Source organism: Poecile atricapillus, chromosome 15 (genome assembly GCF_030490865.1).
Source record: "Poecile atricapillus isolate bPoeAtr1 chromosome 15, bPoeAtr1.hap1, whole genome shotgun sequence".
Taxonomy (NCBI): Eukaryota; Metazoa; Chordata; class Aves; order Passeriformes; family Paridae; genus Poecile; species Poecile atricapillus.
Window position 1 is genome coordinate 297,565 of NC_081263.1, and position 25,239 is coordinate 322,803.

A 25,239-nucleotide genomic window follows, 5' to 3' on the forward strand; every position below is an offset into this window, starting at 1 on the left:
TCTGATCTTCACAAAGCAATGAATCAGTGAGATTATGGTAAAGGAATGTTGTGACTCAAATAACCAGATTGTAGAAATGCTACATCGCAGCAATTTATCAGAAAATAGTTCCCCTGACAGAGTAGAGACTTTCAACTCCAGTGCATGGAATTTATTTAGCAATGAGAGTAGAAAGCAGCACTACAATGTGATTGACTTCAGCTTTCCCCCTGAATGAAGCACGAGCACTGTCATCAGTCCCTGCTCACCTTTAGTCAGCAAGTCACCCCTACTAAGGGTAGCACCCCAGCCACAAAACTACCATGAGATCATGCCCAAACAGTTTAGCTAGCAAAAACACGGCACCTGAAGCCCCTCTATGCTTAAAGCCATTACTTCTTCACAACACAAGAAGGCTTCCATTTAACTAAAAAATTCTAAGGAGGAAGAAAGGGTACTGTCAAGACTATGTTTCCTTGGAACTTATATTTGACCTTGCTGAGCAATGGAAAAACACAACTTTTTATACACATGAAATCAGTATGAAAGTTGAAAATTAATTATCACCTTGCTCTGGATCAAGACCAATAATAGAAGGTTTCCGTCCAATGCGAATACTGAACGATCTCCCTGCTGAGGTAGAGCTTTTGGGGTATGATACCTCCATGAGGTTAATATGGCAGTTGGTGGGGCAGAAATCCATGCTGTTGAGAGAATGTGGTTCCATAACGGCTTGTTTGAAGGCTGGGCTCACCTTTGTTTTCAATTCATCTGCAAACTGGGAGAAATAAAGTAGGTGTGTGTTACTGCACACAAATTTGATGCAATACAGACAATTCTTTTCTCTTCCTGCCTCCTATTCCAGAAATCCAGGAATTCAGATTTGTGCTGCAGCTGGAATAACACATTCAAAAAAAGCTCATAAAACAACAAAGGAAAGCAATTAGCTAATTAGATATACCTCCTAGCATCTCTTTTCTGGCAGCTCAGGTAACTGCACAAAAAAAGCACACTAACTTTGTTTGTTTACACCATGATACACTGTAGTTACATTCATGTTAAATAAGACACACATCAATCTATTCTCATATTTATTCATTAATACAGTGGAAATGAACCTGCAATAATATGTTTTAATCCACATCTCCGACAAGCAGAAAGGAGTGATTTACAGACAAGGTATTTTTCACTCAAAACTTGCAATTTCAGTAACTTGCAGAGCTGTTCACATGCCTCCAAGACACCCACCCCGGAAACAGTTTGGATTCATTAATGAATACTAAGACCCCCTTAATACAATGAAGTATTGTCTCAAGACTTCACCAATAACTAGTAGTGTTGTACCTCTTGATAGCTCGTGAGCCTCCTGCTAATGCTCTCCAGCTTAGTGTCACAGATCTGCCGGAATTCATACTGGGGCATGGTGGCCACGGCACTGCTTAGGGATATAAGTCTTTCACAATTCCTTACGAAATGACTGTCCTCTGTAGCAAAGGCCTCTAAAATCTGAACAAAAAGACAGAATGTCAATGATATGAGTCTTGACAGGGAGGAAAAATACAGTTTTCTTCCATTCAGTGGCAAAGCCCCATGGTTGAATAAAGCTGCCTCCAGAACAAGCTGTCTTTATTACTGCCCGAGAACTACTAGTGTGTCTAATCCTCAGATTCATACACCATTCCTTAAAACTGTTTAGAATCATGGAAGTGGATCAAAATATCCACTGTCCAAGCTACCTGCTCTAGCATGCTGTCATGGGACATAACAATAACATCACTGGGATGTGACAAACATTCATTATTAGCTCATTTTTTCAGAGATGACCAAGCCACTCAGCACTCTCTGCTCCTTTCCAGTAGCAGCAGTTCTGCTCAATTCCTGTAGCAACCCATCCAGCCCCTCAGGTAGGAAAAAGCTGCTTGATTTTTTTGCAAGGTAAAGCAAATTCCTGCCTAAATAGATAAATCTTAAAGATCAGCAGAGTGTATGTTACCAGGCAGATCACAGAAAGATGGAGGGCTCCCTTCCATCTGCCTCAACAGGTGAAGTCCTCGAAGCACTTGCTGATTTGTTCATAGCAAACAAGCTATTGTAACTCAGTGCATTCTAATGAACAAAACTCTAAGCAGGGCTGAGAAGACCAATGTCAACCTCCACTGAAGAGCCAAGCCCACAGCAGCCAATTAAGCTGTATTATTCATTTCTCATTCTGATTAGGAACAAATCTGACTACGTATGTTTTTGGTACCTTTGCAGTGAGATTGAAGCAACCTTTTGGTTCCACAATTTTCTCCAGGACAAAGGATTTGATTCCTGCACTGCTAACATATTCATACACCACCCCATGCTCCAAGTGGGTGTTATCCACAGTCAGGCTGATGAGAGGAGTTTCTTCACCGATTACCAGTGGAGAAAGAACAGTCTGTGGTGTCTGGGCTGGAATCAAAGTAAGTCATTAGAGGTGTCTGGCAGCACATGTGAATACAGGCCCACCCAGGCAAGAGAAATCTGCTGAGAAGAAGTATTTAATGCAGAGACACAATCTTTGGCTCAAGGAGTATCTTGAACTGGATGCAGCTGGAGACTGAGAGAATATTCTTAGGAAGACATTTGCTGTTGGCCCTTAATGGAGACAGTGACAGAGTTTTAGATAATACACATACTCTAGTCCCCATTCTGATACTCTTCCATGTATGTGTGCACATATCCAGTGCTCAGATCCTAGCAGAAGCTTGTAAGGGAAGGGATGTTAATCTCTAAGTCCTGTTGTCTGCAATAACCCTCCAGAAGACTGAGATGTGAGGGCAGGGATGTGGTAAGGAGGTAACATTTTTTACACAAAGCAATTCTGTTGTCACTACAGATCAGATTCAAGTTCCAGTCAGACTGAGATTTGCCAGGTAGTTGCTCACACACTTCTACCACTTCTACACTGCTCTAGCTGTTGCACTGTGGAACCACATTGTGTGACCATGAGATTACCAGCATCTCCAGACCTTACATAAGATCTGCACAGAGGTGCATCTGCTCCTGAAGAAGCTGCCAATGGCATTCAGAGAGTCTGGGCTCAATCCTTTGGATTAAATTTTGCTTTAGTAGTCTCCCTTAACATCTACTTTTCCTAATAAGCCCTCAACATGAAAGTGGAACTGTATATTGAGCTGTGCTTTCAAAAATTGGAGGAAATACATCCACACCTTTTCCTGACACAGTGGTAACATGCCTTGAAAACTTGCTCCAGATCAAAGTAATTTAACATCCTAATCTATAATCAAAAGTAACAGAAAATCCAGACTATTCTAGGAGAAGCGACTTGCAGACCTTCCCTCTCTATCAGCTACTGCCCCTAAATGTGTGGTTTGCAGGGGCTACTAAAGGATTCTAAAAATGCTGAGTCTCCTCATTCCTGTAACTGGCTGTCTTGTAAAGAGCAGAGAGTCACAGGTGCATGGTTTCTATGTGTATCTCAGTTTTTTCTTCCCCTGAATAAACTGCAGCAAAGAAATACTTCCTCTGGCAGACCTCATTCAATTAAAAAACTTTGCTAAGATAAGAGATATTCTACAATAATAACTATACTTTTTATTTCTACTGTGGTTTTCCCTCTGAAAGCCCCTGAATTGTCCCTAGGTTTTCTTTCCCCATGAGAATCTTTACCTGATTCCTGTTGGCTGCTTTGAAGGGGCTCCAATTCTGCATATCCTTCTAGTGCAGAGTTGTCTTTGCTGGAGCCCGGGTGACTGCCACTCCCACACACAGGGGATGCTGCTTGCTGAACTCTGTCCTCTTCAGCATCTTCATGTGTTCTGTACACCCACTGGTACAACCCCTTTCAAGAGATATAGGCTTCAGCTAGGATCTCAAAATGCCAAATCTCCAAACATTTGGACTACACAGATGAATCTAGCCATCAATTCTGTATCTTCTAAGTAGGCTGAAATACCAACATTCCCCAGCTTTTCTCTGAACTTCAGAGAACATAAAATTTAGATCAATAGCTGCGTAAACTTCCATGGTTTGTAATAATTAATAATTTTCAGTATTGTATGCATGAAATGGCTTTCATATTATTTGTAGGTGTTTTGCAACTATGGGCAAATGGAATCAGGTCCCCTCAGGACCCTGGCATAGTAGGAAATGAGTCAAAGCAAACATGTAGATGTTCTTTTTCTGAATATTTAGTGAGCATAAAAGCACAGGAAAAGGGGAGCGCAGAAGAAGGGCAGGAATGAATGTACTTCCTTTGAGGTTGTGCGTTCATACCAGTGCTTCTTGCTGCCTGGTCCTATAGGCTGTGAAGTGCTCCAGAACTTCCTTGTAATTTCCATGTGTTGCATTATTCCCATTAACTTTCAGAATACACTGCCCTGGATGAAGACCTACGGCTGCAGCCTCAGAACCTGAGAAATAGCAGGAGAGAAGTTAGACAGAAATGCCATCTGCCCACGGATGAGAATACTGGAAAGTTTGCAAAAGCTTTCTGGTTAGAAAAAGTAAGAAGAGCTGGGTCAGTCCTGTCATGCCTTTGCTAACTAAGCCTTTGCTACTATTCAGAGAGCTTTGTTGTGTAAGGATAACATCATATGTCTATCCTTTGTGTTTTCAGCGTTGCTGGGAAAAACAGCAGTCTCCTAGATCTAAATGAATTCATGCCAGAAATTGACATTTCTGTGGGAAATTGTTTGGGATTTTTATATGGTTCTCTGTTAGCCTTATGGTTACATTAGCTGCAGTCTTGCTTAAGTACAAACTAAGTACAGCCTCTTGCACCTGGAAGACGGGACACTTGATGTCACACAATTTGTCACAGAAAAGGACTATGATGTCAAATGTAATTTGTCTTTTCCAGGAAAAAACCCAATAAAGGACAATCTTCCTAGTTGTAACTTCCAGCTTGCAATCCAAACTGTGAAAAAGTGGTTCTAGGTGCTGCTATAAAACAGTGTAATAAATGCATGTCCTTAGGCATGCCACGTGTGGGTGCTGCCTAAGCTAACTGCACTCAGCTGACACACACATTTGTTCTGAAGGAAGTGGTGTATGTCTAAAACATCATATTTTCTGCATCTGCTTAACATAAAGGTTAAAGCTGTGCTTTGCTTGTAGCTCAGTTAATATGTCAGGTACAGATGTAGTAAATATCTCTGTCAAATTGTGTGTTCTCCCTCTAAAAAGTTCAAGGAGAGCAGTTTGCCTCTGTCTTATGCTGGTAATTTGTAGCAGTATATGCCAGTGTAAAGGGAGAAGTAGTCTCCAAGTCTCATGTCATATTTTGTGATGTACGGATTGTGTTGACCTGTCTACCAACCTGCTGATCCTACAGCACCTTCAGAACCCAGTGACCCAAACTGTGGATGACTAGAGGCAAAAATATTGAGCAAGCAACAGACAGCATTACAACTCAACTTTTTCTCAACCGTCTCAGTTTTACGTTTTTTTTCCCTGTGGCTGTTAAGTTTTACCTTAGTAGTCTCAGAAGAAACAAGGGTAGGGTCACTAAGCAAGTCCATTTCTAGCTTGCAAGAGCTAAAGTGATAATGTCTTCTAAAGAGTCCATGGTACTGTGCATTACAGCATTCAAGTTTCTTCCAGTGTGGAATTAAATTATTCCTTGTATTCTGTGATGGGATTAGAGACCAAACACTCACTTCATAACAACAACACAGCTTGTCTTAGATTCTAGTTAGATGATAAGCAGTTTGAGGCATCACACCCTGTTCTACGATTATGTGAATGTGATTCTTGTCTATCACAGGTTCTTGTCATTGTGGTCACTAAATTTGTAAGAACTTGTATAGAACAAGCTGGACAACGAAACCTGGATCTGTCTTTGTTAATATATATATATATATACACACATATATATACACACACACTTTATACAGACATGTCTATCTATTCAGCTGTACTACCAACTTAACTGTACCACAGTTTCTACTTACCTCTTCCTACTGCGTGAACATATGGTGGTGCTGCTCCCCGGATCTGAAAGCAAAGTGCTTCAGGACAATCTGGGATTTTAATAATCCTGCAGATAAATCAAGGAGAAGAGAAAACAAGATTTTAAATTAGGCTGCCAGAGTTCTGGGCAGTTCTTAACAGCATCTTTCCTTGGTATTCACAACTGGGTTTGGATGAAAGAAAGCATCAGCAGTTTTAACAAATAAATAACAAATAAACAGACTTGCAAAAATACACTCCATCTTCAATCTCCAAGACAGATGGGAGATTCTATTTGCTAATTAAAATTTGGCACTTTGTAATTTATTGCATCTTTAAGTGAACAACACTTGACGGTAACTTTCTGAAGCATTTATATTCACTTTAATTTCTATGCAAACTTCAGTGAAGGTGTGCTGACTTATACCAGCAGAGGATTTTTTCCCACTAAAAAATTTTAAAAAACAAAACAGACTGGACAAGACATTCTGGACTAGAATTCAGCAACAAACGTTCACTGGGACATTGAGTTCTATGGCACATTCTATACAGAATCTTATAATACACAAGACACTAACAGGGCCAACTCTCATTAGAAGAAACAGTATGAGACTGAAAAACTGTAAGGGCTATATTGTTATACTCATCCAAAAATAACTCAAGTTTTAATGGGTGGAAATAGTTTTCCCATGCACATAATAGAGTGTGAGAAGCTTCACACCTAAGAAGGAATGTCAATCCTTGTGATTCAGTTTTGTTTGTACACAAGGAAACCAAAAGTTGTCTGCAGTATAAAGAGAACAGAAGCCAACATCTCCTGGCAGCTCAAGGGTCATCACTAAAACAAGCCGTGACTCATGTACCTCCCATTTCTGTCATGTTTTCCTATTGAGTGGCTTCTGCTGTAAACAGCGAAGTGCTTACACAGGTTTCACTACAACTATAGAAGTACTTCTTAGTAACTGACATTTCTCAATAACCTTCTCTCTCTGTCCCTCTTGGTACTTACTCTTTTGATTTGGTGGCTACCAGAAGCCTAAGTGGCCTTCGTGAGCAGAAGGACTGGGATAAGATGGCTTCCACCTCAGCAAACGGGCGTAGGAATACTAAATCCTCATTGATGGAATAGATTTTTCTTCCTGCTTGCAGGCCAGCCATCTGCAAAGGGAACAAACACCACAGAGCACCTTAGGTCACTGGCAGCAACTCTGAAAGCTCAGGCTTCAAGGTTCAACTGTTCCCTACTTAGGGACATTCCTAGGATTACTTTCACATGGAATACTCTATAAGTAGTGTTTGTTCACCAGGTCATTTGTCACTCCCCCTTAAAGTTTTCTGCATTTACAGAAACAAAGAGATTTCACCAGTATCCTTAGAAATATGCAACTTTACAGATGGATCTTAATTCGCAATGGATAAATCTTAGTACTTTTATGCTACAAATTTTAAAAGGACTTTTAAAGAAGGAGACCATAAAAAAACAAGGTGGGGGGAACAACTGAAAACTAGGGGCCCATAAGACTGGCTGTGATACCCAGTGAGATGCAGACTTCTCACACCTTGGGCACAGGAGCTGTGGACAGTTTTCAGCGATCAGCCTTGCAAAACCAACCTACACCCAGTCACATCAGTAAATGTAACCTGGTTTGAAGTGGTGATAAAAACTGTCTCTGCTTTAAGTGAAATACTAGCTCTTCATCAGCCTAAAAAGCCATAAGATTTTGATTTTAATCCCTAGGTTTTGCCCCTAACTTTAGTTATTTGGCAATGGCCAGATCCAATGGCAAGACTGAGATCGTCTACTCTGCCCACTGGACAATAGCCTCAAACATACCCCTTGATGATCTCTACCAGTTAAAATGTAACATAGCAACATTTGGACTAGGTGTCAGGTATCAAGTAATCATTAAAAAGATTATTAAATATTCCAGATTAGAATTCATATAACTTCAAGGTTCAGCAGTTGGGTTTCCTTCTAAATGTGGCAAACCCTTTTCTATTCTGCCTAGAATCCACTGACAAGTTTCTTGACTTGAAAAACAGAGGTCCACACAGCACTACTCTCACATACACTCTGTCTCAGGGAGATGCAGATTTAATTCTTTGCTGGACCAGTATTATTAGAGCAAGTTCAAAAGATGGTCTCATAGTCAAAGATTATCTTGAAAGATCAAGAAAAAAATTCTTTAGAAAATGGTGTGCTGCCACTGTCCTCAGACACAACAGATTTTCAGGCTATTCCCCAAGCTTCCACCCAAAAAAAGGGCAGAGGATTATCTGGCAGGCAGTGGTTCACAGCACAGATTTAGAAAAATAACATTTTTGCGCAACTTATGTTGATTTTGAGCACTAGATAAAGCATAGGATTGATTTCTTCGGTGACCAAAAATCAAATGAGAATCAGGAATACTGAAATAATTTCATTCTAACATTAAACTTCAGTTCAAAATTCCTTCCCGTGTGATATTCTCAACTTGCTAAAACCAGTCTGTCCACTTCAGCTATTTCCATTAAGCAACTTATCCAGGAGTTATTTGTAGTGCAAAGGAGTAACCCACAAATTTTAATGTGGACATGCAAAAATTCTGTAACAGTTGTCCAGGACTTTTAATTAGAGCCTCTGTCCTCTGTGTCACCACAATTTACTGTGTAACCCTTGACAAGTCATTTAGTCCTCTCTTATCATCATCAGTTTATCTGTGCCTTATTTTGTTAAATGGAAGATCACACTGTGTTACCCACATAAGGATTCTGTAGGGCTAAATGGGTGATTAAGAAATGCTCAGATCCTATGACATTTGGGCCATCTATGTGCTTCAAAGAAACAAAGCAAATACATTCTGTAGAACTCCTAAAAAATACCATGGAAAGAAATGACTGTGTGCTTTTTAAGGGGAAAATACAAATCTAAAAATACAGCTTTCACTCAAATAAACATGTTTCCTATGTTTGCTATCCCCAAAATGTTACTTTCCCTTCATCCTTCAAGTTGCTAAGGAACCTGAGGTAAGCAATCATCACACAGATACTGCTCTCATCCTATCACTTACCAACAATATTCAAAGTCCCCCAGTAATGTCAAAACACTTATCAATTTACAGAAATAGCTTATTATCAGGAATTGTAGAAGACAGCCATCTTCTATTAGCTGCCTTTAAAGGAAACAGATTTTAAAAGGATGGTTTGTAACTCTTCTAAGTATTGAAACATTCTTAGATACCAAAATGTGAATGCAAGGTCCTACCTCGGCAGAAGACTCTCGTCTAACTGACTTCACCACAATTGCTTTGTTCTTTTCTTCTATGTCAAATCCATAGTCATCCTCTTCTGGTAAAATCTTAAACAAAGCACAATATTTACACATATTTATGCTTCATAAATATGGAATTCACAGAAAAGGTGAAAACTGGAGATGAGAAATTAGACTTTTCATTGCAAGCCACAACAGATCTGGACTCCTGTCTAAAGATGGAAAGGGACTACCAGATCATTTGGTCTGATCGCCTACACAACATGAGCCATAACATTTAATCTTAGTTATTTCTGCATTAAGTCCTTACTTAATATATACTAAAGAAAATTTTCCAGAGTTACTCAGGTATGATCTGCAGTCTTTAAGAAGTGAAGAATCTATTCCCACCCTTGAGAGTTTGTTCCAATGGTTAATCAACTCTTCTTCTGGAAATTGCATTTGGTTTTAACTCCTAGCCCTTCATCCTTCAATAGATCTTTCACGTTTAGATTATGGAATTCATCATTATTAAGTCATTTCCATTGGTGAACGTACTACAGATTGAGTGTAGTCATTTGTTTATTTTTTGGAATACATCCCACCTACCTGATAATGAATCACCTGAGTGCTTCTCAGTTTCAGACAAATTGCAGATCTCAGGCCTACCTGTTACAAATCTAACTACACATACATAATTCTACAGCATAATGGCAGTTGATGGCAAAAATTCTATCTGACCAATGAGAGAACAATTCCTGACATCCATAAGTCCTTCCTCTAGAGACAGGCACATAGGCTTTGTGTAAGGGAAAGAACACCAACTCCAAACCCTATGCTACCCTATGCTCAGTTTGTATCTTACGTGGTAGACAGAACCCTTCAAAATTCTTGGTCCTGAATTTCTGCTTCCTCTTGTTTGCACTGAGGTCACACAGACCTGCCTTACACATAGTCTTTCATATCATATCAATCATGACAAATATACATTTCACTCATCCTTTTCTAGCGGTTTATTAACAATGATTGAAAAGCTTAACAACTCACTTCCCATTACAGAAAATTAAATCAAGCCTAGCAGCTGGTAAAAGGACAAATGCAAAGTCTAACTGATAAACATCTTGCACTTGAGTAAATATCATGTATTTAAGAACCATCAGATAAACCAGAACTGATTTAAGAGGAAAAAATAAAGCTACTCATAATCTAGCATGCCATGGGGGAAAACAAATTACTCGGAATTACTTCCTTGCTTCTGATGATTTTTGCACTATTTTAAAATACTGTCCTTTTTCCTTTAAAGTCAATTCCATCAGATTATAAATGTTGTCCTTTTCCAGGAAATCACCTTGGGAAAAAAAAAACCAAAGAACTAGAGTAATTCTGTCCTGCAGGAGCCATACAGTCAAGTTAAAGTAAGGTATGGCAAAATATCTGGGGAAAAGTCCTTATTCAGGTGATGTTCACATTAGAGGATGCATAGGAAAGTAAAAAGACTGAAAGGTAAGTTTTCCGTTTTTGGCTATTTTAAAGTATTTTCAGAAACAATGTTAGTAGTGCTTGTCCAACAAAGGACCTTAGAAAATTAGGTAAATTGCTGGTTAGATTTTTAGTGTTGCAAGTGGAATGAGCTTCAGCCCAACACAACATGTACTTTAATCACTTCATATTTGGGATTCAATGGAAAATGTCTAGGCTACCTCTCCTCTCCAATTCTCACTTTACATTTGAAGGGATTATTCAAATTCTACTGTTGAATTTTGAAAGCATTTGTGAAATAGACATTTAAAAACCTGGAGGCTTTGATTTGCCCAACTTCAGCTGCCAGCAGCTACACAACCTTACCTATCTCTTGGGGTGCAGCCATCATTTCTGTGCGTGAAGGTCTTTTACTTGCTATTATTTTTAATAGCCTACCTTGTTCTAATCATTGGTACAGCAAACATGAATTGTTTGAAAGCAAAGAACTAAAACATTTTAAAGAAAACCGACGTGCATCAACATTAAGAACTTCCTGTGCTGGAGACACCCCTTATGAAAAGGCAGACTATACTAAAATACTCCATTTGCAATACCTTCAGAAGGCAATGATTCATTCTTTATTATGAAATAGGAACACCCTGCCATTCCACAGCTGAACCCCATTCATCCTTGGGGAGTCCAAAGCTATTAACTAAATTGCCACCTGCAAGAACTATTTCTACACCCCTGAAGCCCAATCACTTTTTGGAATGTAAGGCAGCAGCTGTTTAGTCTTGAGAGACAATCACATTAACAAATGAGACCATTTTAAAAACAAGCATGTTAAATCAAAAACAGAGGGCAAATGTACTCAGAACACATGCAAAGAAAATTTTGGCAGGGGCAAGGGAAATGGGATCTGCAGAGATGAAAAGGTGTGCCAAGAATGGTCTATTACACCTGTCTCACACAGCAGCAGGACCTCTCATCCTATCCAGTGGGGATACTGACACTGGAAGAGGCAGCACAGCAGATCAACCACCATTGCCTGAACCTGGGTCCAGGATGCACATTCTCCTCTCACATACTTCCCTACACCCTCCAGCAAAACCCTTCTCTGCTGGACACACCTGAACAACCTGACTTGGGTAATAATCTCCTCAGAAGCAGTGACTTATCAGACAATGTCAGATCTGAGCATTTCAGAAAATTGAGGAGGTTTCTTTGCCTAACTAAAAAGTCAGAGCTATACAAGTTGGAGATATACAACAAAGCAGATCAAGAATTAATAGCATTTATGCAGTGAAGAAAAACCTAGCTACACGTGCAATTGCCCATTTTAATTCTACTCCCTCATTATTCTCCTCTACTATAAGACACTATCATTTGAGCAGAAATATCAAGGTTTACATTAATGTGTTTCTTACCAGAAGATTCTTTCCCAGGATGTTTTCCACGAGTTTGAAATCATTACGCAATTGTTTGCTCTTGGAACTGGTGCCCTCCATCTCCTCATCAGCATAAAAGCGGAAATACAAGGATTCATCCTTAAACTCACTTTTCTCCAATACTGGAAATGATATATATGAAATACATACATGCATTTACATCGAGATTAAAAGAGAGAAACAGAGAAGAAAGCTAAAGAAAATCCTAAATATTTCCCCAATCTTTACAGAACACAGACCAGATGCATCTCTATCAGTCAGTTCCTCAGGTCTGTTTTTTCAAGCTAATTCTGTATTTTAGGACAATAATTTTCTTCACAGTGCATAGTAGCTCATGATATGATGTGAAATCCCTGGCATGCAGAATTCATATAAAATGCAAAAGATCCTCTTGGAAAGAAGATGCTATCCAAAACCTCACACTCTCTTCCTACATCCAAATGAAAATGGTAAAACATAAAAGGAGCAAAGAGGGGTAAAGGCGATATTTAAAAGCATGTAAGGTGTCCACACAGACTAAGGCTCAACCTTAAAAAAAAAAATTGAGAAGGAAAAAAGATCTACAAAATTCCCAAAGGCATGAAAAAATTCTTAACCAGTTTTTCAAATATGACACCTGGGGGCTTCAAATAAAAGCAGCAAGTGATGAGCAACTCCTACAATCAATATCTACTTATGAAAAGGTCTTCCTTGGCAAAGGATGCAATAAATGCCAGAAATTTGCAGGGGCTCAGAACAGACCAAATTCTTTAAAAATTACCCCAACTATTCTCACATTATTATTAACTATTATGCAAGTTCTCCATTAGTTATTTACAATAATCTGATCTCAGAAATGCTATTCAAAATAGAGTGAGTAAATGTTATCTATGACTAAAACTGCCTGTTTCATTTGACAAACTATGTCTACTCTTAGGACTTGTATATTCTATTTCATACTGATACAGATGTGATTTGTTTACTTCCCCTGTTTAAGGAAGGATGATGTCTAACTTGGCAATTTGGCACTTCAGATTTGGATGCCTCAGCACTGAGGACTGTGTTTGTTATCCAAGAAGCAAGAACTAGGCAATTTTACTAAACAACTGATGTTTCTGTGTTTCAGGCCAGTACTTGGCTTGTGCATTGCTCAGATGGCTCTGGAAGAGATGCAGTGAAAAACCTGCTCTTTCTAGCTTGCCCGATCCCTTCAGTGCTTGCCATAGCTATCAGCAAGGGGCTTCCCTCGGGAAGGCACCAGGCTCAGCCATGTATTAGCTCCAGGACTGTGTTCTGTGTTTGAAGGACCTGCAGAGATGCCTGCAAACCATGTACTCAGCATGTATGGCACAGCCTAGAAAAGCTAATCTGACTGAAGTAAGAGCTCATTTCATTGGCTGAGGGAAGCAAAATTGATGCATTACCATGATGCATGAAGCCGTTATTGCAGAGTCCCACACCCAGTGCGACAGCTTCCTCCCGAGTCTGACAGTCTCCCTAGGAACAGGAGAATAATGTTAAACCTCAGATGATTTTCTAAGCTAAATTATTCCCCATTCCCCACCGCATCACTTGTGGCTCTGAAATGAACAGGATGATCTGTGCAGAGAACAACAGCAAGCCATTAAAACAGGTATCTCATTACCCAAACGCTGTTTGCTCCTCCAGACAGCATGTCCACTCCTACAGGAACCAGGGGAACAAGGACCAGCACTGGGGAAAGATACCATATTACCTCAGTGCAAAGATTTTTTATTTGAAATCAGAGTGCTGGACTTCAGGACTCATTACTCACAGACAACAAAACTCATTCTTTGACACTGAGGGATCCCATCCATATTCAGCTCAAGGGAGAAAAAGCTAAGTATGTGAACTCCAAGGGTCAGACAGGTTAAAACTACACTGGCACTTTGCTTACACAGCAGATTACAAAGGCTTCAGTTTCTCTCTATCTGAAGTGCAGTTGTTCAAAAGAGGTACCAAAGGTGACTTGCAAATTTACAGACTTCCCTGAAATGGCAGCCTTAACCTTTACATCTACAACTCGGTTAAATACAAGAAATGCCTAATTTTCTCAATGTATTTGCTAATTTGCAGCCACAAGTGAAGACTTTACAAGCATGGCTATACATTTTAGGAAAACAAGTAAGCTTTAAATAGTTCTGGTAAAAATCAGAAAGCACTACTGGTCTTACAGAGATTGTTAACACTGGTCCCTTGATGTGAGACAAGCAAAGGAGAACCTGGTGTCTGCTATCTCAGTGAGAGCAACTTCTCAGCTCATTCCAGCAGGGAGGGCACCTGCTGCTTTAGCAATAGAAGCAATTTTAGTCTGTTACTTTCAGTCCTATTTAGCGAGAAGTTGTATCCTACACAAGTATTACACCTTTTCTCCCCTCCATCTGAAGAACTAGATACCCAAAAGCTCTCACAGCAGCTATAGGGAAGTGTACTGACTTTGTTTTAAGCAACCAAGCACCCTCTGATCTTGTCAGCAGAACATCAGTCCAACTTCAAATCCTGCTAAGGTAAGCAGTAGTTATTTGCCAAGCAAATGCTGGCAAAGCCCACCACTACAGTGTATCAACATTATTTAAATACAGGATAAAACAGGATTAGCTCTGGCCAATCCACAGCACTACTACCTTTTATTAAAGAGGCTGAGAGCAGAAAATGCACAACATTTACAAATTCAGAACTAAATACTGTTGTCTTGGTAGAAAAGGGATCAAGGCAGTTCTGAAAGAATTGTGTGATGATGTAATCACACAAGGAAAGCCAGGAAAATAGCTTTAAAAAACTGGAAGTTTAACTTTTACTATAAACTGATTTCAAATCTTCACAAGTCTTCTCTCATTTTCAACATCCTGTCATGAGACAATGCTCAGTGCTCACATTGTGTTATTTTATGGGATAAATGGGTAGTTTACTTTATAGAGGCTGGGATTTAAAAATCCAATTTATTCTTTCAACTATAAATAAACTGGAGGAGAAAAGCCTTCTAATGTTACCATCTTAAACCTTTAGCAGTGTATGTTTGTTCAAGGCAACAAAATCTTTGCATAGGAAGGGTCTAAACCAGACTTGGGTACTCCTGATGATGTTACCTTGGCCTCAAAACATTCCCCTAGCAAAATAGCATTCTGTGATTAGAAAATATAGCTTTAATTCTTTCAGCTCACTAAGTACTTCTAAATGTTATGTAGGTGTTTGTCCAAATACAATAAAGGAAGTAACAAAAATCTTCAGAAAACAGAGATGTTTACAATCATCAATCTTGACAAAATATGTCAAGCTTTTCATACAGAAACTAGATGTGAAACTAGATACACTAGTTCTGACGTGATAACTTAGGTTTATTCCATACCATCTCTCCATTTGAGTCATCAGAATTACAGAAACAGTTTACAGTCAGTACCACAGTGAAGAAGCATGTCCAGAGCACATTACTATTACTCTTATTACTACTACCACCATTACAATTATTATTATTATTATTATTATTATTATTGCTGTCTGGTTTTGGTAATGATGTGATGTCTAAAGCCCTAATCATGGTGGCTGGTTGCTTTGGGATGCGTAAACCCAGCAATTAAGATGGTCTCAGACCAAAACTGTTTACAGCTCCCTTGGAGGAGGAAAGGAAGCAGAGGCACACAGGCAAGAACAGCAACTAAACCACTCTTCAATTTTCCACTGATACATTGAAAAAGGAAAGTTTTAGGATTATGAAGTCCTTCTCAGCGAAGAGAGTATCTTAAACTTTTCTTACCTGTGCAATTAGCCAGTCCACTAGTTTACTTGCAGGAATTACAGATTTGTACGTCTTTAGGTGGTAGTCACGATCTCTAATTAAGAAAGAGAATTCAGGGAATTCAGGACAGAAATACATATATTTCTTTTACACTCTAAATCTACATATACTACTGTGACCTACTACTAATAAGAAGCCATCTTTTCTCTCTGGAAAGTTTTAAACTTTTCTAGCAACTTGAATTAGGAAAATACTTCAGATCAACACAAAACAGTATAATTTAAAATTTCTCTAGATGTTGTTTTGAGCCATCTTCAAGGAGCTCACATTCCCGCTAGAGGCAACCAGAAGATTCATTTCACAGATGTCCTATGCTGCTGCTGTAACTCAGGTTAGAATACTGCCACAAGCAGTTCCACTAAAAATCACGCTCTTCTGGCTGGAAACCATCCAAAATCCATTCATGTCCAGCTTACATCTTTTGGCTCAGTACCAGTCCCATCTATAAGCTCCAATAATTCTTCTCTAGTGTTTACCTATTAATGTACTTACAGACAGGGACTCTACACATTGTGTAGACTCTACACTCTGTGCCTCCTTTTTGTGAGGCTCATGGAATTAGGCAGCTTTTAGTCTATGTTGTCAAGAGATATTTTCCACACTAGTTCAGATTTTACATCCTTTAGAAAAATATCACATAGCAGCCAGACACAAATAGAATACACAGTATCCTCTTATGGAACTAGATAATTTCAGCCACTGTAAATAGGAAGGGATGTGTTTAGTTCTTGTAACACAACTGGCACCTGCTCACACACCTCTCTGCTTGCAGAGAGCAGCACTGTTCCTGCAAGAACGAAAAGGAACCTTATAGTAACTTGACGCTTTTTGCAGTTTACTTCCATTTCTCTTCTCAAAGCCATGGAGATAGTTGATGGTTTTAGTCTTTTGTGAAATATTTCTAAAGAATTTTGATATAAATATGAGAGGACTATGTGGCTCAGGACATTGGGCTCTAACACCTTTCACCTTCAAGGTCACTGGATTTAATCCAGTTTGGAAGAGCATAAAAGCCATTTTAAGGCTGTTTACTGGCCCATGTGAGGTAAGTTTCATGGTGTTGATCCAGTTCCTAGTTCCACATCACAAAAGCCATTACCACAATTAATTTGCATTAATTTGCTCCTTCTCATTGAGAGTCCCAGTAGAGAGGCCAAATGCTGAATGGGCTATGAAGAATTAATTCCTCTCTCGCACTTGGGGGTGGTCCTTGCATTTGAAGCTTGAGCTCCACTGGCATGACTGCAGAAGGAAGCACAGCCTCTGGGGCTGTTTGACAGTCTGGATGGATCCATGAGGCAGTTCAAGGCAAAACTTTATTTTTCAGTTCTGTCAAATCAGCCTCTTTCATTAGCACCACACTGTCTGATACTGCCTTTTTCCCTAAAAATCTAATATCCAAACACCATCTAAAACCCATCCTACACAACCTTGTTCCTTTTACTAATCATCCACAGATACAAATATATTGTGACTGGCTGTTGTAAATAAATGCAGCAGAAATGTCTGTGTGTTTGCAGAATGCAGGGTGTGAGAAATTAGAAAGAGAAGTGGGACTTTCAGAGCTTGGAAAAAAACCAACAAAACATGACAGCGTTTCCAGAAATGTGTCCTCACAAAAAAAGCCTTCCTCATAGTGCTTACACATAGTTTTTAACTTGTCTTCCAGTAATGTGCTAAACCCAGCAAAAATCTGTAGGAATTTTCTGGGCACTTTTTCCCTCTCACACACTTATCTTGGGAAGGTGAGCTTTTGAAATGTCAGCACAATAAAGGAAAACATTAAAATATTGAACACTAATGAGTAGGGGGTTCCAGATGAGAATTCCCAAAACTTTCTTAGAGATGCTGACACTTTTGAATAAGCTGCCATCAATCCCTGGTCCAAGGCCCAGTCTTTCCCTGCTTGCAGGTCAGTGCTGGTCAGGATCAATGTCAGTTTAACTTTCTTTTCTCCCCACTTCAATCTGCTCTGAACAGGAGCAGAACATGAAACATAGAATGTTATCCAGAACCATGAATTTCAAGTGAATAGTCAAATATAGGGGTGGGAACCACTGAAATTTTGGCAGAACCTTGCTACCTCACAGAAACTGGAGGAATAGAATATTCTTCACAGGGCCTAGCCCAGTGATGCACTGACACATTGTCCACCACATACCTAAGTGGGAAAAAGATGTCTCACCTCACAACTTCCCAGAAGTACATCAGAGACACATTCATAATTTTCAAAATGTTTTACATTTTATACTTCAATCCCCAAAGTAGCATGATTTGTTTCCAGTGTTGTATATCATCTTGCTGTCAAAGTACTAGCATGTCAGTTTTCACTTGAGGAAAAATACAAAGGCAAAGACTACTGGAAACTCCAAGGTTTCCAGGGAATAAAACTAAGTAGAATTGTATCGCAGGGTTGTCAACAAAACCATTTTGCATAAGTAATTCCTCCAGATCCCTGTGGCACATGTACCTGCTACTCCAAGCAGCTTTGCCAATTTTCTAGAAGGAAGATTGTAACTGAAAAGACATCATGAGTGACGGGATCAGCAGTCCTAAGATGCCAGATAAAGCAGTGATCCAAAGACACAGCACAAAGCAATGGGCTTTTGCACAACAAACTTAGCAAAAGCTAGCGTCCTTAGGCTAAGGTAAGGCTTGGCAGAGGCAAAAAGTCATGATAAGAAGACATAAAACAATGACAGCCTGAGAGATTAAGTTTTCTAACATGGCTATCAAAGGAAGAATGAGTAAGAAAGAGAATGGCAGGAAGAAGAGCCTAAACATACTGAGAATTAAGTCCATTCAGAAGGATCCTAAAACTTCTGAGAGTTTGGTACCTTTCATTGATTATACAGAGCTTGTGTTGACAATGTCACTAGTACAGATCAATCCTGATATGAGAAGATTCTCCAGCTGGGAAGCTATTACAAAAATAGCACATTGACAAAACACCACACCACAAGATGGGCCTGTGGGAGTTGTTTTGTCCTTGTTGATTTCCTTAATTATTATAAAAGCATTAGATTAATTATTATAAAGCATTAGAGTAGATCCACTTCAGTTTGTGGGTACCATGAGCTCAGGTACATTTTTTGAACTTCATGTCCCATCATTTCTACTCTGCATATGAATTACCATCTTCAGGGGTGAAATGTCTGTGTGCAAATACACACACATCTACAGAACCATTTTGTCTGCCACTGGCAGCATCATGCTTTCCTGCTCTCTCCACACCTTTTGGGCTAAGTGAGATCTGCCACTGTAGAAGTTATTCTGGGAGAAAAGCCCAGAGTTCTAATGATGCAAATTTATGATTTATGAACTGTAACTGTCATTGCAGCTCCTTTTAGCATGACAGTGGCATCTCACTCTCCGTGAATCCCCAGTGCCAATATCCTCCAGCAGCAGCACTGCAACTACAGATCTAAGCCGTGGAGATGCAAGGGCATTAACAGAGCCAAGAAAATTTAGAAAATTATTGTTTATAGTAAGAAACAAGATTTCAATCGTAACATCATCCTTTTAACAAAGCCAGATAATAAACACAAGGCAATCACGAAGAGGAACTTACTTTACCACGGGAGTATACAGGCAGTGCAGTCGGCAGTACAGCCTCACCCCCTGAAGAACAGAAGATGCAGAGTGTTAGCAGCTTCTTCCTTTCCAAAGAAACACTGACTAGCTAATGCTAACAAAACCTGGACACTGATGTCTCTACTCAGCTGGAATTTTCTATTGATTAATACTGATATTCAAAACAGTTACTTCAGCCTCTCTGAAAACGTTCTTTCTTCTTTCCTGGCTTCCAACAGCAAGAAATATGTTTTTACCTCTAATTACCTCTGACAACTTCTCCATTAATTCTTCCTCACAACTGACCCATTAACCAATGTCCACAAGAAAAAAAATAAAATTTATTAAAAGGTATGCGGACATATATGGGATCAACAGAACTCATTTGACAGACAATTATTAGGAACAGTTAAATATTTATCTCTTCTGTCCCCCTGAACCATCATGCCCAGATTTGGAGCAGACATGTTACCACCTCCTCCTTTAAGACCTTTTGTTACTCTGCTGGGATTGCACTCAGCAGTTTTGGATGCAGTCACAACGGTATTGCTGCTCATTGCTAAACTCTGCTTCCTCTCCCTAATGTGAATGTCTCCTGTGGCACTGGGATGGACAGCCCAATACATCAGGGATCAATGGCAATCTCCCACACAACAGGTCACTGACATTCAGAGGGAGAGCAAAATTCTTGACGCAAATCACAAAGTTCCAACTAAGAATGACAATACAAACCTTGGACACGATGTCTTCCAATTCACTTCTTGGCTTGTACGTTCCATCATCATAGCGAAATCTGTACATCACCTGTTCATTCTTAAACTGGTGCTTATCTGAAACTAAAATATCAGCATGATAATTAAAGCTGTCATTTTGTCCTCACCATGTTCTTTATAGGCCAGTTGGTAAAAATTGATTTTTTTTTTAAAATTTTACATCAGATTCAGTTTATGTAAGGCTTTGGAAACAGTCCTAGTGAAGGGAATTGGGAACATCTGACCTTTCTCGATGAGTTTTGAACATAGTGTTGTAAATTCCCCCAATAGTTACCACAGGACTTACAGCCATTTCTGCAGTTGCCCAAAACTCTGCAACTCCAAAAGCAGAAGCACACTGGTGGCAGAAACTACAGCTGTCCGAGGTACTCTTCAGTCATGGTTCTTATGGTTACTAATGAGTTCCTTCTAAAAATTAGACTAGTTTTTTTTCACCCAAAAAAGCCATTCCACAGTAGAGCAGTTAAAATCTTAGTGGGTAATGCTATCTGCTGATAGGCTTTAGAGGTGAGGACACGAAAGACGTTTCAATGTGAACAGGAGCCACTTCAAAAGAAGCAGTGGCCAAAATCAGAAAATAATTAAAAAACATACCCAGATTCAGATTTATCCAATGCATCAGACTGGAAGATGGTTGAAGTCTACATCCAATTACATGTAGGTTTAAGCAGTCTCTACTCTAAGGCAAACTACTTCCACAGAAGGTGGAGGGGGGAAGCCCTCATCCTGAAGATGGTAATTTAGTAACTAGTAGAAGTTATTTGTTTCACTGAGTAGTAAATAAGTGGCAATTTTAAGTATAAAGGCGCCAAGAACTGAGCAAATTAAAACTAAGTAATAGAGTATCTTGCAGATTTTACACCATGTAGCAGAGAAATGCTGTTGTTCTCACCCTAAATTAATGGAATTTGAATGACCCATCACCTGTCCCTGGTCTAAAAGAGCACTGCTCCACTCTTCCGGATTGCTGATGTCTCATGTGCAAAGCTGTAATTATGGACTGCAACACATTTTCAAACACGCATAGAACAAAGGAATACACCTCATATAGTCCCCAACTAAGAAGTTGCAGAGAAATCAAGCAACTGCAGACACAAACACTTTCTGGATACCAAACAAGTTCTCCTTTCATGGTGTAAATTTGCCCACTCATTAATCCCAAAAATCACTAAACATTTTGGCATTTGATGGGTATGGCAGCAGAAAGGATTTGAACATCATGTGGACAGCTTCAGTAAGTCTTTCACGCTCACCTCCAGGGCATTACCGAAATCTGATATCTTTTTATGGCATGGCACACTCACCATGATGAATGATTCCATTTTCCAACAGTGCCTGTCCCAGGTTGACCCCCTCCTCTGGTTTGCTGATCTCTCCAATCTCAGTAAGCCATGACACAAACTCGCTGCAAAGAGGAGCAGAACACACACAATGAGCTCTGAGTGGCAGCAGGCACTTGCCTCTGAGTCATCAGCCAACCACAGGAGACTCTCATTGAAGCAAGTGTGAAAACTGTTGGAAGCAATGCTACCTCTACCCAGTGGCTTCATTTCCTACACTCCTGGAGGAAATGCCCTGCAGAAGATTTAGGCTCTTCCCATCTCTGCCCTTAGCTCACAGTGTGCACACAAAAGAAAAGATGACCTGGCTGCATCTATAAGAATGATGCAAATCCTTATTTTATGGAGCAATACAGACATCCATGGGGGAAAAAATTAGTGAGCAAGATTAACGGAAGACCTTAAATCAAGTTCAACAGTCAGGTATCCTCCCTTCCCAGCTACTTCTTCCCAAATTACCTATCCAAGTACTGTTCATGATTTGCCTTAATTACACATGCTCATTCTCCTGCGCTGGCTCTGATTTCTGTCCCCAGTCCCATGGTGTAATTGGATTGGCTTTAATGGAATCACAATAGGACTCAGGGCAGAAGACTCAACCTACTGAATTCAAGCACACAGCAGTAACAGATAGGATGAGTCCTACTGACAGGTTAATTTAAGGTCATTTTCTGGAGGTGGTGCCTTGCAGATTACATACATCATGCTTCTAATTTATACACAGAAGATGCTAAGTCTCATCTGCTGCTCATGCAGCACGAAACAGAACCTCTCTGTTGAGGGTCAGAGCTGCACATATGGGCAGAACAAAAGCTAAAAAAGGAATAGATATGTAGGATGCTATTCATTAGAAACAGGAAATACAAAGAGCAGCTATCACAGCAAACTGGATGAATCCAGCTCTGCCAGAGTCCCAGGGGACTGAGCTGTTTGCCAGGTTAATTAGCAATTATGCTAGAAATGTGTTACAGTCATGGAGAAGAACAAAAGGAATATGTGAAAGTAGAGCAACTTATGGGACATGTGAGTTCAATAAAACACTTGGGTACTTGCCAATGTGCAGAAGGTTGCTGCTTAACAAAGCCAGTAGCCATGTCTCCACCTGTGGGCTTTAACTAAAATATTTTTAGTTTCTTTGTATTTATCAGCACCGACTGATCTAAGCTGTAGGAATTATTTGCATTTTGCCTTTAGAATAACAAAACAACTTCAGGACTGAAAATTCTGGTTTGCTTATAGGCTACTTGGTAGCTGTCAAAGTGCAGAAAAAGCAGCAGAATCTATTCAACTATGCCAGGAGAATTCCATGGAAACCAGTAGTTTCATGAAGCCCCTAAAGTCGTATTAGTGATGAGTCAATCTATCTCCTAAGGAAAGTTCTTTTCTCAGTTATTCTGAACAGTTTCTGCAAGTATTTAAAAGCTGAAACAGAATATAAACTGCAGAGGGAGGCAAAGTAGGAATGATCATCCACCCTCTCTACTGAGGACACAAGGCAGGGCCACTGTGCAGGGCCCTGCCAGGGAGCTGCTGCCAGGGACTGTCCCCACACAAAGCACCCCTTGCTCTGGAGTTCCTCATCAAGAGCAATGGGTCTGTGGCACTTTACAGCACTTAAATGGTTGCCCAAAACCCCAGTGGTACCTACCCTGTTACCTTTCCTGCTTCTTTTATTTGGAACTGTCTCTGGAGTTTATGTGGATTGTAAATGTAAGGTTGATATGGTGAGCTGAAATGGGAAAATAACTGAATGCTACCCTCACAGCTCTGAAGCTTCCCAATCATGGGATGGCTTTCTTAAGAGCTGCTTTAAGATTTCTGTGACATTTGATTCAGAAGCAAAATCGGTAATCATTTGATCTGAAGGCTTTATAAGCTGTGAAAAGTGCATGATCCAAAAATATTTCAAGAGGTTCTTAAGGAATACACTAGACTGTTTCTACAAAGTCGTCAACTCAACGAGTGGATGGGAAAGCTTGATTTGTTTCCTCATCTTCTCTGAATCAGTTCTCTAGGATAATTGAGAGAATCCTCACTTCCCAGGGCTGCCATGCTCAGTTCTAAAATCTGACATCCAGGTCAGGACACCATCTCCCAGCTACACCTTGGAAATTAAGGGACTTGAAACAACTGTGTTTCTACACAAGAAATACACAGGAAAATCCAACCCATCCAGGACTGTACAATCTGATCAGATATGGTTGAAATCTCCTGAGGATACCAGATGTTCTCTCTTACACACTCAAGATTTTGCAGTGCTGAAAAGAAGCACAGCCAGCATATCATTTACACACAGTGACACCAACACACATCATTCCAACTGTATCACCAGTTACTTGCCTAAATGCCACAAAGAGTGACCAGGAAAATAAGATTTCCACTCAAGCCAGTCAGTTCCTGAAGTTAAGTTCAATAAAGAGCTTTATAAATAAATGCATATGATATCTGTGAAAATATTAGGATTAGATCATGCTGTTTCTCCTCCCCCCTCCAAATTATCTCTTGAATTATGAGATGCTATCTGATATTCATACACTAAGAGAAAAATTATTTTTGTGGCCTTGGGGCTGCCCTCAGCTGCACATAACAAAAAGACACTAAATACCTCTCAGCACAGTTATCAGTGACTCCCTTAAGCAGAAGTATCTGCAAAAATAAACAGGTCACAGCCAATATGAATTGTTCAGGGAAATCCCTGGGTACGATACAAAATCTGCCAGTCATGGCTGGAATGTACTGAGTTGCACTCAGCTGAGTTTCCCAAGACTGTACCAACAAGTGAATGCAAAAAAGATATCAGCAGAGTTACTTGCTGTGGGAACAGCTAGAACATTAGGAGAAATAATCCTTTTTTGAGAGATCAGGATACCTGTAGGTATCTCAGTCTGGGCTTGGTTAGCCATTAGAAAAGGTAGGTCAAGTCCTCAGTAACAGAGTGTCAGGTGGCTGTCAAGCAAACTAAGGGCTGTAAGAAAACAGACATTTTAAAAGGAAAAGTAGTAGCAGGAAATCCTGGCTAAGACTTGAAAGTAAGCATAGCATCAGGGAACCCACAACAGACTAATCCATAACAGCACTGGAAGAACGTTAGGTTTCTGACCTGGTACTTCTTTGGCATGGAAAATAGGAACTGCCATAATCAGATCTTACAGGTTTCGGTTTTAATCCAACAAGATCAGCTCGGGGGAGAGAGGGGGGGAGGATGTGTGTGAAGAAGAAAAAAGCAACTGCTTCTCCAATATCAAGATTTTTTTTTTCTAGCAGAAGTATCACTAACTTGTGCTACCAGCCTGCCTTCTGTCAGGCAGAAAGACATTTCCACCCCTGTGCCCAGCAATGCTGCTGCAAACTGCTCTTACAGAGACCAGAGATGGAAGGGAAATGAATGCATATCTGCCTCAGAACTTTTTTTCTTCCCACAGCTGATCATTTCAATCAGTAACAGCTGAGGTGGAAAAGTCTTCTTAGGTCAGCAACTGAATGCTGTGCCACACAGGACACGTCCCTACAGCAGCCCCGTGCTGCCACTGCCAGTCACCCGAGACGCCCACAGAATCTCTTCTGCTGCCTCACACATCCTTCAGAATTAGTTTGTCATTATTTTGTAATATCCAGCTGAATCAAAGAGTTTTTTCCCAGCCAATAAAGTCCTATACTTCTAACAAACCTATCAGGTCACATGATGCACAAAATTTCATTTGTG

The 25,239-nt window shown here is 39.9% G+C and overlaps 1 protein-coding gene across 3 annotated transcripts in view; it reads right to left on the reverse strand.

The window, feature by feature from the left end:
• Positions 1-25,239, reverse strand: part of PREX1 (phosphatidylinositol-3,4,5-trisphosphate dependent Rac exchange factor 1) — a 123,626-nt gene that overhangs the window by 20,607 nt on the left and 77,780 nt on the right. For all 3 annotated transcript variants that reach the window (XM_058850526.1, XM_058850525.1, XM_058850524.1), the window contains exons 11-24: positions 21,501-21,601; positions 20,156-20,259; positions 19,422-19,471; positions 15,809-15,884; positions 13,461-13,533; positions 12,037-12,179; positions 9,164-9,256; positions 6,929-7,077; positions 5,922-6,007; positions 4,243-4,379; positions 3,637-3,808; positions 2,228-2,415; positions 1,324-1,485; positions 547-757 (exon numbers count right to left, since the gene is read on the reverse strand). In XM_058850526.1, the coding sequence (XP_058706509.1) occupies positions 547-757; positions 1,324-1,485; positions 2,228-2,415; positions 3,637-3,808; positions 4,243-4,379; positions 5,922-6,007; positions 6,929-7,077; positions 9,164-9,256; positions 12,037-12,179; positions 13,461-13,533; positions 15,809-15,884; positions 19,422-19,471; positions 20,156-20,259; positions 21,501-21,601 (1,745 nt within the window). The remainder of the gene's footprint in view (positions 1-546; positions 758-1,323; positions 1,486-2,227; positions 2,416-3,636; positions 3,809-4,242; positions 4,380-5,921; positions 6,008-6,928; positions 7,078-9,163; positions 9,257-12,036; positions 12,180-13,460; positions 13,534-15,808; positions 15,885-19,421; positions 19,472-20,155; positions 20,260-21,500; positions 21,602-25,239) is intronic.